Raw genomic sequence first — 14,736 nt, forward strand, 5'->3', positions numbered from 1 at the left:
TAAAACTATGTGGAATGAGCTTAATACATCCGTAATACTTGCCTGGGGAAGGCAAAGGGATAAATTCTTGGAGATCTTTGCTCTGAGACTTCTCTCCTGCTACTGTAGGTTATATGATACTCGGTGGCATGTAGCCTAGCAGTTAACACATTGGGCCACTAACCGAAAGGTCGCTAGTTCAAATCCCAGCACCGACAAGGGACGTGCCCTTGAACAAGGGACTTAACCCTAAAATGCTCCAGGGTCGCCATAGACAATGGTTTGCACCACTCTCCAAGGGTGTCTCAGGGAGAGTTGCGATATGCAAAACACATTTCCTATTCACAGAGTTGTGATATGCAAAACACACTTCCTATTCACACATGCATATAATACACACTTGTACATGCGTGAAATAGGACAAATATAAAAACTGACCAAATTATGATGACTATTGTAGATCATACTATACTGTATGTGAAGGGGTCACACTATTGGTCTCCTGGTGATGGCACCATACCCAGTGATATTCTTCACAGACACAGTATTTTGTCACCAAGCTTGGGTAGGTTACTTTCTAAATGTAATCAGTTACTAGTTACCTGTCCAACATTTTAATCAGTAATTTAACTTTTGGATTACCCAAACTCAGTAATGTAATCTGATTACTTTCAGTTACTTTTGGATTACTTTCCCCTTAACAGGCATTAGAAGAAGACAAAAAGGATCCATCAAATGCATTTGGTGTGTCATCATAGTGGTCTCTGACGTGTGGTCAGACTCCCTCAGCTGCAACAAACTTAAACTTGTGATAATAGGTTGCTTCTTGTGTAAATATTTTCTGTCTGGATTTTAATGATTTGTTTTTTTCAATGCTGAATTGAATGTCATTGAGAAAACAGATAGATGGCATAATGTATTTTTTTTCACAAACACCCTCTCTGAATTTTAAAGTAATCCAAGAAAAAATCATTTAGTTTTTGTCTAAAGTATCTGTAATCTGATTACAATGTTTTTGCTGGTAACGTAATTGATTACATTTTTTTTTTTAAGTAATCAGATTACAAGTAATTTACATGTAACCAGTTACTCCCCAACCCTGTTTGTTATCCTAGGGTCAAAGGTTTGTATTGAACTCTGGAGAATGCTCACACATCTCCCTACTCGGCCACTGATGAATATGCCTCATGATTATGGAAACATCAGCAACACTTTGATCCTCTGTCATAAGACCTGTATAACACTGACAGAACATTGGCATGACACTTTATAAACAGTCAACAGAGGACTCTATGAAAAAATGAGTACACAATGTTTGGAAGTGTCGCAAAGGAACAGCCTTCCTTAAAAACAACTCCCTTTCTGCCTAATTTCCTTTTTCCGAGACCTCTCAGTCCATCTACTATCACTGTTCTGAACATTACTTCCACAGGACGTGCTGAGGGGCGGACGGCTTATAACAATGGCTGGAATGGAGTAAATGGAATGGTATCAAACACATGGAAACCATGGAAACCATATGTTTGATGTGTTCGATACCGTTCCATTTATTCATTTCCAGCCATTACTATGAGCCTGTCCTGTGAAAGAAAGAGGGTCCATGATGTTCACACTTAGAGAGGTACAATAGGATCTTTCCCATAGCTGTCAACCCAACATTTTATGGGACATGGATTGAGTGGTCTGTATGCATGTGTAAATCTACATCAGTCTCTCTCCATCCAGTCTCCTTGCAAGTGGAGCCCCTGCTGTGTCTAAGAGGCCCAGGCCCCTGCAGCTCTAACTTCAGTCAGAGCCCTCACTGACCCACTGACCAGGCACACTGGCAGACTAGCAACCTGCTGCTCACACACATAAACACACACATACAGACTCCACACATGTATGCACACACATTCATATATTCCACGAACACACTCATACATGTGCATATACAAAGCGTGTGCACGCTTGCGCGCACACACACACACACACACACACACACACACACACACACACACACACACACACACACACACACACACACACACACACACACACACACACACACACACTAACACGCAAGCTTAACACACTAACGCGCGCAAGTGCACACGCACATATAGACACACAAACACACACACTACCATAATCCGAGCAACAGTACAAAGTGATCCCTTTTCTCACAACATGCATTCAGACATCTTGGGTTTGATGCCTCCTCACCCCCAGCCTCCCCCTTCAGCCCTCACCCCTGGGAGGTTGAGACCGCAACATTCCCACCAACGCCGACACACGAAGGCTTGAAAACATGTCACATATTGAATAACGATTTCCAGAGAACCCCCCTCCAAGCACTCTGACACCCTCCCTGCATTCAGCCTATATGTCTTGTCTGCAAACAGTCCTTTTGACCTTCTGTGAGGACTTTGCAGCCTCTCTGAACCTTGTCCAAAACAAGCACAATGTTTTTTCGATCACTTATTTAATCTTATCCAAACCCACGCAATTTCACAGTATGGACAGTATGAGAAAACACCTCACACCCCTGTTTATTTTAACAGGAAATGGAATCCTTTGTAAGAACACCAAAACACACAGGAACTTATAGAATATTTATGTGACTGATAATAATAAATAAAACAGTCACATAAATATTCTATAAGTTCCTGTGTGTTTTGGTGTTCTTACAAAGGATTCCATTTCCTGTTTAAATAAACAGGGGTGTGAGGTGTTTTCTCATACTGTCTTTCCCTTGTGCTGGCAGTACTCCATCAATCTAAAAGAAAAAAAGTAAACTAGACAATAAACTAGTAAACTAGACAATATTTCAAAATTCCCCAAATTGCGTTATTTAACAGGTTGATATAGTGTGATTTGTAACCAGCAATACAATCACAACCACCACACAAAGCCACAAGTCCCTCTTGCCTTGGTCAACTCAAGCCAATAAGGTCCAGATGAGGTGATGTGTGATGTGACCTGTCATTCTGAGAAAACACCTACATCTGATACTGAATCTGTTCTTAACCTGTTCCTACCTAGGTTCCCTTCTCGCCACCCTGCCCTCTCATATACGGGAACATTTTACACATTTACCAGGACAAGATTAGATAGTTAATCGTAAATGACATAACAGTGCAGAGGCTGCCAGAGCCATAATAACGCTCTATAGGGTTATTATAGAATACAGAGTCACGGGACAAAGGATAGATTAGCATCCAATCAAGAACAATTAGTTCAGTTCAACCAAACCTCCAATAATTGGCATCTTTGAGTTGCAGTCTGACAGATGGGGATATGGGGATGTTACAGTGAGAGCTTTATGAGGGATGTGAGGGAACATTGCTTTGTCCTGTAAAGGCATGAGAGCCAACTGCTAAGTCAGGGGTTGATTGGAGTTTAACTGGAATGGGACTATCCTCTGGAAGTTTCAGTTGTCTCTTGGTCAGACTCACCAGTGTACTACCACAAACGATCCATTTCAAGGTAGCAGAACCACCCACCAACCCCCTCCACTCATGCCCGACTCCATTTCTGATGGGTGCTGAGGGTGACTTCCACACAGGGTGTTTGGCAGGGTAGACGTTGCCTGGTCCGGGGGCAGTTGAGCTGGGTCTGTTTGGGACCCCCTCTGCCTGTCGCCCCCACATACACATACTTGACAGGCTCAGGGGAGGCTGGGCTGTTGCTGCTGATCTGATAAGGCAAGGTCAACATCTAAGCTGTCTCACACACTCTCTCTAATCAATGTAACTAAGCGTGTTTAGCAGTAGCACCAGCACAGTCAACCACAGCAGACCAGACTTGGACCAGACCAGGGCTCAAAACTCAACATCTTCCTTCTTCAAATCAGCATCATTATCTGGACCTGATTAAACATAGCAGATCAAATGTCACAGACGTGACACAATCTGTTATTTGAGCCTAGATACCTGGGACATTGTTTGTAGTGAATGGGAACAACTTACAAGGAAAAAATGTTGATTGTGAATTGGGTAACAATTATGCACCAATGAAGTACCATAGCAATGTTCTGTAGGGTTGCCATGACCAAATGAGGATAGGTTGGCATCAGACTAACTGCCACTGCTACTGATTGACTCTAGGTCATCTGGGGCAGCATCTAAGCTGTCTCATACTCCCTTATAAATGTTGTTAATCAAAATGAACCTGGTCAAGGACTGCCTCGGTCAAGGGCTGGTCAAGGATTGCCTCGGTCAAGGGCTGGTCAAGGGCTTCACTATCTACACTGACTTTTGAATCAGCATCTAATTCTGTGATTTTTATCCACCATCAACCAGAAAATGACCTGTGACCAAGCTATACAAAAGGGTTCTTTGGCTGTCCCCATAGGAGAACCCTTTTTGGTTCCAGGTAGAACTCTTTAGGGTTCCATGTAGAACCCTCTGTGTAAAGGGTTCTACCTGGAACCAAAATGGTTCTTCAAAGGGTTCTCCTATGGGTAAAGCCAAAGAACCCTTTAAGGTTCTAGATAGCACCTTTTTTTCTAAGAGTTTAGCGATGCAATGCAGTAATACCTGATTATCTCCTTGAAGCAGTGACCAGTATAGCACCTGTTTCCCACAGTGATGTACCAGTCCTCAGAAATACACAGCTGGCTTAGAATGTGCCCAAAATGTTTTTCCATTCCTGCCTTTTTTCTTTTTACAGTGGGTTTACAATGTTGTATGTGCATTTGTGCAACAGCTAAGTAGCTCTGTGCTTTATTCCCCGGTGAACGGCACGAATTGCACGAAAACCATGGTGCAGGGCCACAGTCCAAACCCATCGCTTGAGGTACCTGCAAGTAACGTCGCCCTTTGCCTCCGTTCCTGCGGGGAACTTATCCAAAGTTTCTGACCCTAAAAGCTCTTAGGAGCCTTGGCCATGGAAGAGCTAGCCACTGGCTTTGCAGATGGTTCTGTCTGGGTAGGGACTGAGGGCTGTTAAAAAACAATGTAGGTGTTATTGCTAGTTCTAATCTTATTAATGTGTCTGACACCAAGACAAAGGACAGGAACGCGTCCAGCCTCAGCAGCAGCCTAAGCTGATTCCTAGACCCTGACCCAGGGAGGAGGCCAGACACATGGTGGCTAGTCACGGCACACGTGCACACACACACACACACACACACACACACACACACACACACACACACACACACACACACACACACACACACACACACACACAAAACAGAACATGTATGAAGGTCAAACACCCAGGTACATAGACTTAACTACATGCGCACACACACACTCACACACATATCCGCCCGCCCTGACCAAACAGACAGCGGCTAGACATGTAGCAAACAAACACAAATACAGAGACCTACTTAACCACGCACATACACACACCTACGAGCACGTCAGCACACAAATATCACTCCGTTAAGTGTCACTTTCCAGCCGGTTGGTATTATGCAACTAGTGCCTTGCTCTTGTGTCAGTTGAGCAGGCCTTAAAACATCTGCTGACCACATGAGGAATATTTTCATTCCTTTTCCAACCAGCTTGTGCACTTCGCACATATTTGGGGGCAGTGTGGCGATAGCTTACTCACTGTTTGTGTTCTTTAAATTAGGAAGAGAACATAATAACATTCTTGCACTCTTGAACATGGGCTTTTATAGTACATGTCAACACTTATACAGACAGGATACAGCGTGTGCAGGGTCAAGAGTGTGTGGGACCGGCTGAAAACAAAGCTGTACACAACTAGCTGTATCAGGAACAGCCAGTAAAGACATCTGCTCCTGTCACCTAAAGGATTTCTGCTCCTGTCACCTAAAGGATTTCTGCTCCTGTCACCTAAAGGATTTCTGCTCCTGTCACCTGTAGGATTTCTGCCCCAGTCACCTAGGGCTGTTCAGTTCTAGCTTTTTGTTATGAGATTCTACTCCGACTAAAGCAGCTGTGTTATTTTGAGACCCCACTCCGACCTGTACTAGGGGAAGCAGCTATGTTATGTCAAAGTCCCTGAGGTCAATATACGCATCAATCTACACATCCAATCATTCTCTTGGAGCTTCACCAGTGAGACTGGAGAGAGGAATAAGGTCTGCCTGCCACTGAGCCACGGTAGGAAGGAAACAATTCCCATGCTTGTTTCTGGTTACCAAGGTCACCAAAAGCCACGTTTCTAGATAAAGGGACCTTGAAAAAACTTTCAGCAGCGTTAGTGAAGCATCACTTTGGTTACGGATGCACTACCTGGTACAGTAGCTCCCCCAAGTTCATCAAGAACAAGTTAGACAGCTCCAAATAAAATGTCAAGGGTCATTCTGAATCTTAGTCATCGGGCTCATGTTGGTGCGTCTCAGCTCAGTGAACTACAGTGGCTATCAGTTGATAAAAGGGTCCCGCAGCGTAAGCTGGCATTGGCCCATAACATCGTGCATGGTCATGTACCCCAGTATCTAAAAAACTATTTTACTGATGTTATGTATTATTAAATTGTTAAAGAAAATAGTATTTTTTTGTTGTTGAGCAAACTGCCACTGTCAATTGGCTGGAAGAAATAAAGAGATTTAGAGTGGTTGATGACTAGGCTGTTTAAAATTGAACAAATTAATTACTTTTCGACTCCTAAATTGTGTGTGAACTAAAGTGATGTATGTGCTTCTGTAGGTTTTCTACCTTCGTCTGACACCACACTGAACTAGTCTTCTTCTTAAGCCATCTGCATAACATCTTAAACCAGGCAGAATCATGTTTTCAGAGGTATCTAGACTATGTACTGAGTGTACACAACATTAGGAACACCTGCTATTTCCATGACATAGACTGACCAGGTGAATCCAGTTGAAAGCTATGATCCCTTATTGATGTCACCTGTTAAATCCACTACAGTCAGTGGAGATGAATGGTGTGGAGACAGGTTAAAGAAGGATTGATAAGTCTTAAAACAATTGAGACATGGATTGTGTATGTGTGCCATTCAGAGGGTGAACAGGCAAGACAAAAGATTTAAGTGCCTTTGAATGGGGTATGGTAGTAGGTGCCAGGCGCACCGGTTTGAGTGTGTCAAGAACTGTAACCTTGCTGGGTTTTTCACAGACAACAGTTTCCCGTGTGTATCAAGAATGATCTACCACCCAAAGGACATCCAGCCAATTTGACAACATGGGCCAGCAGCATGTGTGGAAAGCTTTTCATCTTGTAGAGTCCATGTCCCGACAAATTGAGGCTGTCCTGAGCACAAAAGGGGGTGAAACTCTACAGTATATTAGGACAGTGTTCCTAATGTTTTGGACACTGTGTATCCTATTGTAATAACAACCCCCGACTCCCAAATCAATCTAGTTAAACAGTTTTAAAGCTTCATATAATCATGCTTTTTGGATGAAATTTAAGCATGTTTCATTTGAAATGATTTACTTTGGGAGGAGAGCAAGGCAGTGAACAGTTGCACCACTGCATTGGCATGGTTGATTCATGTCAACACTGACTTATCTACACCCTCTGGTGGATCTTAGCAGAAACAGATGAGGTTTCATTTCAGGTCTCTGCCATATTCAGAATTACCGTCTCATCCTTTGATATAACCACCAATTTCAGACAAAAGGAAAGATTGATCAAGTTATCCACCATGCTTTATCAAAGAACAGGTACAGGTCTTCACAATCAAACACAAGTTAAACAGTGCCTATAAGGAATTTATCAAAGGTGCACAGGACATATAAAAATATCAGACTCTGAATGCATAGGTTAAGTTACTGTATTCTTCCTCTAGAACATGAGCAATCAATCAGTACAATGTTAGTCATCCATTTGCACAGAACTAGTATTCATTCTGGAACATTCTAGAAGACTGGTGCTCTTTCACTGGGCACAAAATGACCGTAGGCGTTTCAAACATCATCGTTCAGCTTCTTCAACCAGGTACCTCTCGGGCTCGTGGCACAAGTTAGAAATACAAAATTCTCTCGAGAGTCCATTTGACATGTTCAAGTTAGTCTTGTATTTCTTCAACATTTACACTCAACTCAACCCATTCAACACAGTAGATACTGTGGCTTTACACTTGGTTTCATCCTAGCTGCAACCTACCTTCCCTTTCACCCCCATTGATAAACACTTTCCATACTTGTAGGCATCGATACAAACTAAAGACATTTCTCGTTAAAAAAGGAAATGACAAATTAATAAAAATATATAATCATTAAACATACTAAGACAGTCAGAGCTTAAGGTATACATTTGAACGGTAAACAATTAACGGTTTTGTTAGTAACTGACTGTTGATTGTTTATAAACTTCTGTAGTGGGGCACTGACTGTACCGTTGAACTGAATGTAATGTTAACCAGCATAAAGAACTGGTAGGACATGTTAGGGTCTAAGTCTTCCTCTATGAGCAAATGTGTTTGTCACAAAGCATTTTAAGCAGTAATCTTTTCAATCAATGCACTCTCATTCAGCTTCAATAGTAACGTTTGCATTCTTGTGTATGAATCGTCATTTATACTCAAACAAATAAGTAGCAAACACCACAACTTAAAAAAAGTAAAATGTCAGTAGGTTAAACCCGGGAACCCCTCAAGAACTAACATTTGATCTCTAGCTAGCTTACATGTTAATGTAGGTTATATGTTTAAAACGTTCTCACAGAGCAGTATGAATTTGTGTATTATGACAAATGCACTGTATGATAGAAGCAACAGCTTGGGGAGAATTGCTGGGAAAAGTGTTATGGAAGCACTCAAACATAACAGCTGTGTCAAACTTATGAAACGGAAACAATCCTTTCAATCTGTCCTTTGCCCACGTCATTCAGTTCGCTCCGAAAAAACTAAAAACACATTTCATACAGCAATTCAAAAATAGGACATTTATGATTGATAATGTATTGTGGAGAACCCGACAATTTCTGGCTAGGTTTGTATTTGGTTTTGATCTAATCACAGTAAATGGAAGTATCTTAAGTGAAGCGATCCAGAAACGGTTTAACATACTCATTTTAAGGGAACCTCTACTTGAGCTGAAATATACTTCCCCTAAAGAGCACCTAGCGGATTCTGCTTAAATCAATAATACCTGAACTCTATAGGAACGGTCTACCATTCAATTCATTCACAGCTGAAAGTGTCAGTTGAATATTATAGCCAATAACTGTCACATTGAAAAGAACCCCTCACACACAAACATTCAACCAAACTGTAAAACATTTAAATATTGCCCCTGAACCAAATACATGTTCATCTAAATGAGTTTTGTTTCAGCAAGTAAACGTTAAAACAATATTGATTGAAATCCAGACGGTGTCTGTGGAGCTAGCTAACCGTAGCATCTGTTAGAAGGCTGTTATCTTCCAACTGACAAAGAGAGTTCTTTAACAAACAGACCCACTGTCTTAACAATACGGATGAAACTTAAAGCATCTGTTTGCTTACTAAGCACATAACAACAAACAGTTCTACGAAACTAACAAAAACTTCTCAATTGGCAAGAGACAACACTCACACCCCACTCCCTCTTAGATGATCAAACCTCAGTAGCACACAGCAACATCTCTGGAAATAGCTCCATCAGGCACCTAAGAACAAATAAACAGGATAGTGTGATAACATGAGCAACCACTGAAGGAAAAACTGGAAATATCAGTGAAGTGTGGGAGTATGACTGAGTGTGTGTGTGTGTGTGCGCGCGTGTGTGTACAGTCTGCAGCATGTGTGTGGATGCCAGTTGGAACGTCGGCAGCCACCTGTCATGTCCACTAAGCAAGCGGCAGTACTGCATGTCGCTGTGTGCAAGTCAGCTGTGTCGCAACAATGTAATAAGCCGCCCATGTAGGACTAATAAGAGCCATAGCTCTATATCAGAAGAGCTGTTCAAATGGCCTCTACTCTTCTCAACCCCCTCATCATCCAGGAGCCAGGTCCACAGTACATGTATGACTAATGCCCAGTACAAAGGGATCCATCTACAGCCATCTAGGAAGACTGTCACTGTCCCTCAACGCCAATGTTCCACTGTAGCCCGACAACACAAACTAGAGGGAGGAGAGAGAGTGGGACAGAGGGAAGAGAAGAGGGGTGAGAGAGGGAAGGAGGCCCAAATTCTTCAGTATAGAACTGAGGACATGATGCATGAGTAATTGGTTAGCGAGCGCTGCATGGGGACAGACTGGCAGGGAGCAAGGCAAGGACAGGCGGGGAGACCACGTTACCTAGCTAACACAACAGGATTTTTAAACAAACCCCAATAACGCTGGCTGAACGACACCGGATCATAATGCAATGAAATTGACTAATAACGATAGTGGCTACTACGGCCAATAGAGAGCTAGTAGGGTCCACATGGACATCAGGGTTTGTCTGGGTGTCTGTCAGTCCTGTTGGTCTCTAGTAGGTGAGTCTGGAAGCCTTCATGTTGTAGCAGGGTCTGTCAGTGAGGCCTCCCGCCCCAGAGAGGAGTGCCAGGCCCTCAGCCTTCTCCAGCACCACCTCTAACTCCTGGAAGTCCTGCAGCCGAGCCACGTCTTTGTCCTGGGAATAATAAAGTTACATTCAATAAAACATCTTTATTGTCCACAAAAGGGCCAATTGTTTGTAGTGATTATGGTACAAAATCGAGTACATACATGGTTCATCACACACAGGACTTACAGACATTAGGTGGGAGGATAGAAGAGACGTAAGGTGTGTGTGTGTGTGTGTGTGTGTGTGTGTGTGTGTGTGTGTGTGTGTGTGTGTGTGTGTTTCACAGTCTTAGTTAACAGTTGTTCTGGGATTACATAATGTGACAACAGCTCCCTTCATAACTGGATGGGTGACATTGTTTTCATATCAAATCCACCCATGCAGTGCAAGATGGGACTACTGTGTGCCATGAAACACAATGTAGCTCAAATCAATTAACTTGCAAACATTATAAATCAACCCAAAAGTTGAAACCATTGTGACAATGTACATTTTCTGTGGCCCTAACTCATAAGAAAAGAATAGAGCTGTACACACACACACTCTCTCTCATGCAAATTATTTATTAAAATGGTAATAATGGGTGACCATCATTCCATTATCAAGCAGCCGTCATGATCAGGGTTCCAACCTAACAGAACAGCGTGGTGCTCCAACCTAACAGAACAGCGTGGTGCTCCAACCTAACAGAACAGCGTGGTGCTCCAACCTAACAGAACTGCGTGGTGCTCCAACCTAACAGAACTGCGTGGTGCTCCAACCTAACAGAACAGCGTGGTGCTCCAACCTAACAGAACAGCGTGGTGCTCCAACCTAACAGAACAGCGTGGTGCTCCAACCTAACAGAACAGCGTGGTGCTCCAACCTAACAGAACAGCGTGGTGCTCCAACCTAACAGAACAGCGTGGTGCTCCAACCTAACAGAGCAGTGAACTGTTGGGTCTACGAGGTGTGTCTACGAGTGTTCCTGCCTGCCCTGCATCTTTTATTAGTGGTGTCTGGCCCTGCCCTACCCCGGCCTGCTCGCTCCATTGAGCTAGTTAGTGGAGTGGAAAGGTAGCTGCAGCCTCAGGGTTCACAGTGCTAGTGCTCAGCCACTAGTGTTATAACCAGCCAGTTTGAGTACCAGAGCCACCCGAAACATCACCCTTCCGATGCATGTGTGTGTGTGTTCCTGCCATTCCATACCTTTCGTAGCATGGTGTTGGGCAGCTTGCGGATCTTCTCCACGTGTTCGGCGCTGATGTCCAGCTCGCGGCAGCACACCCGGAGCAGCGAGCGGTAGGTCAGCTCCTGTCTGTCCAGCTCCACCTCGATGAAGTCGTTCTCCCGCGCGTTGGGGTTCTGGATGCGCACCTTTAGGACCAGCTCTGGGAGAGACACACAGATACACCAATGAGATTACGCTAGCTACTTCAGTGTGTGAGATGCAGTAGAGAGAACACTCAGTATCTGGGCACATTCAGGCACACACACGGGGAGAAAGCATTGGATAATGGGTCTGAAAGTGCAGAGTGGTGATAAAACAGGCTCAACATGCAATGGGATTAGCTCCAAAAAAGCTCTGCTGTTGACTGAAATCAATGCTTGAACACCACAACATTAGAGACAAACAGACGTCACACAACATCAACAGCACAACATCAACAGCAAGTGCAGTGTGGCGACCGTCCTTACCTTGCACATTGACAGGGAATGTACTGGTAAAGAAGAAAGGCTGGAAGGCAGGCATGTTACCCCCAGCACCCTGGCCACAGTTGAGCTGCTGAGGGAGGGACTGCTGCCGGGTCATAGATGGGTTAGCGTTAGCCAACTGGGCTTGGCTGCTACTGCTGGTGGTGCTGGGGCCGGGGGAGGGCAGAGGAGGAGAGCACACAGGCCCATTATGGGCCACCGAGTGTGGGTACTCCCCGTGGCTGACCAGGTGGGGCTCCATGGAGAGGTCCATAGGCAGGCCTCCGTTGATGGTGAGAGACGAGGTGGGGCTCGGCGACACTCCGTTCTGCTGCGCCAATGGAATGAAGGCTCCCTCTCTCGGGCTCGGGGTGTCAGAGAGTAGGCTCTGCGGTTGCTGAGGCAGCTGTTGCTCGCGGGTGGGCGACAGGGAAGCTGAGTCGCTGTGTGGGTCATCTGATGAGTGGTCTCCATTGCCATTTTGGGTCAACTGTGCCAATATGAGCTCAGCCTTGTTGTCCATCTTACTGTACATGAATGGCGGGTTGGACAGGTAGTTTGGGATGATTGGCAACTCAGGCTCCTTGATTTCAGGCACTTCCTCCTCCTCAACTGTGAAAAAAATACACAAGACACGACATTGAACTGGGGAGAACGTTGAACATTGACATGCTCAGAGCATGCTGTGAAAACCAAAACATAGCAGGTCCTGGCAGGAGCCTCCATCTACGATCATTACCCAAACTGTGACCCCTAACTATGAGCAGGTAAAACAATTAACTGGCAATTAACTAGTGCTTAGGGGTGTCATTAGTGCTTCTAATAGTCATTATACCCAAAATACAGTTATTATACAGATATTACATGAACATGTTTAAGAGAATTTTAACACAAAAACAGTAATAACGGGAAGAGTGGTGATGTGATGATGGGACATTTACCTCCTAACAGTCTTCTGATTTCAGGCTTAGAGGTCAGCTGGACAGCCAGCTCATCTTTAGCTGTGAGGATCTCTTGGTCAGCGCCAGAGTTCAGCAGGTACGACACAACCGGTTTGTGGTTTCTCTTGCATGCCCAATGCAAGCATGTCCTGAATAAGAGACAATGAATAAAGGAAGTCTCTGATCTGCTTTGGGATGATTCATAATGTTGATGAAAGATTGATTGACATTGTATGATGATGACGAAAAACAGCCAATGTGGGAACAGTCATTGTGAATGATAAAGTAGTTACTGGAGGTAGATCCAGATGAAGTACAGTGTTCACCGACTTTACCAACGGAAATATTTGCACCCTGCAAGCCAACATTTACTAGTTAATTTTTATTGTCATCATAGTCAAACTTGAGAACCCACGCGGGGGTAAATTTGCATCACTTGCAGTTAAAGGAGATTGCCATCTAGGCATAATTGGATAACACACTATTCTTCTTAGGCCAGCATGAAATGGTGACATTTGACATGCCAATGCATACAGCACGTTGCCAACATTGCGCAGGCAGCATTTTAACAACCAATCGATCAATAATCACCCGTCCTTACATGCTATTTATCAACTTGTTTAAGTTTGAGATATATATATATATATATATATATTAGACACACTTACCATCCGTTTATTTCGTTTTGAGAGTTGACATTTACTCCGCTTTCCACTAAAATCCGCACCTCGTCGATGTCTCCAATCGCAGACGCCTCTCTCAAGCGCTCTTGCAATTCCTTATCCAACGATGTCGTTGACATTTTGTACAAATTATTAGCTAACTTAACGAGATCATGGGAGACAATAATGACTTTACAGGTCGTAAGAGGGTGACGCCTTGGTCTGGAAATAGCTGCCTAATTGCACTAAAAATAGCCGGCGACTAGGGGAGTGTTGTTAGCTAAGAAGCTAACGTTAACTGACTAGATAGCTAGCTTTACAGCTACTAGGCTCGCGCAAGATTGTTGATGTCCGTAACGTTAAGCTTGTCAGGAACAATATTTATCAAAGGACACCATCGTCAGCGGTTAGTTTAAGGTAATATGTTGTTGCTGCACCGGCTTGTCAACTCTTTTAAATGAGTTTTGAAATTAAAAGTCCATTACATTGTAGCTGTGTTGCGTAAAGGCTCCGACGTGCGCTGTCAACTATTCCTCCCATGTCGGGGACAGATTTGATTGTAACAACAGTGGGAAGAAAGTTGTACGTTCCTCCTTGCAAAATACGATTTATTTTAATTAGCTCTCATAATAATGAATGTTACAATAACCCATGTGTTGTGTTGACATTTATTTACCTTGCACATACATGTTTGAATGTTCAACTTACACTGTTTTGTGCAATATGTCTATGTATGCTCCTTTTGGAGTCAACAAGTTAGCTGTCCAACAGGTCTAGTTACAGATTTTCTGGACGATATTCCGAAAATATCTGGTGTGTGTGTTTAAAAGTACACTAATTGTGGACACAGTACTTACTGACAGCACCCTTGCGTTGTTCATTCCCACAAATAAGTAATTTTCTTCCTCTAAACCTCCTTGAGGATTCCCTTGAAATCGTCTATATTGTCTTCAACCAAAATCATCATTCTAATTTTTCAGACTCAAAACGTTATAGTTTGACACCACAGTATACTTTGACCTTGTCGACTTAGTAGCATTATAATCAGCGGCGAGAGTCACTGATTTACAGTT

At 43.5% G+C, this 14,736-nt stretch overlaps 1 protein-coding gene across 1 annotated transcript; it reads right to left on the bottom strand.

The window, feature by feature from the left end:
* Positions 1-7,540: 7,540 nt before the first annotated feature.
* LOC106606725 (ankyrin repeat domain-containing protein 40) lies at positions 7,541-14,215 on the bottom strand. Its single transcript, XM_045720027.2, has 5 exons — positions 13,670-14,215; positions 13,002-13,150; positions 12,064-12,672; positions 11,575-11,756; positions 7,541-10,452 (listed from the first exon to the last, which is right to left on the bottom strand). Exons 1-5 carry the CDS (start codon positions 13,801-13,803, stop codon positions 10,309-10,311), a joined length of 1,218 nt encoding a protein of 405 aa, XP_045575983.2. The 5' UTR covers positions 13,804-14,215; the 3' UTR covers positions 7,541-10,308.
* Between the last annotated feature and the right edge of the window lie 521 nt (positions 14,216-14,736).

The sequence above is a fragment of the Salmo salar genome, chromosome 06 (genome assembly GCF_965601325.2).
Source record: "Salmo salar chromosome 06, fSalSal1, whole genome shotgun sequence".
NCBI lineage: Eukaryota > Metazoa > Chordata > Actinopteri > Salmoniformes > Salmonidae > Salmo > Salmo salar.

What these genes read in the sequence shown, in the direction of transcription:
- LOC106606725 (XM_045720027.2), bottom strand. Translation starts at nt 13,803, where the DNA reads ATGTCAACGACATCGTTGGATAAGGAATTGCAAGAGCGCTTGAGAGAG. An exon ending in CAAAACGAAATAAACGGATG is followed by an intron (nt 13,151 to 13,669) that starts GTAAGTGTGTCT and finishes TCTCTTATTCAG; the next exon opens with GACATGCTTGCATTGGGCAT. An exon ending in CCAACACCATGCTACGAAAG is followed by an intron (nt 10,453 to 11,574) that starts GTATGGAATGGC and finishes TATTATTCCCAG; the next exon opens with GACAAAGACGTGGCTCGGCT.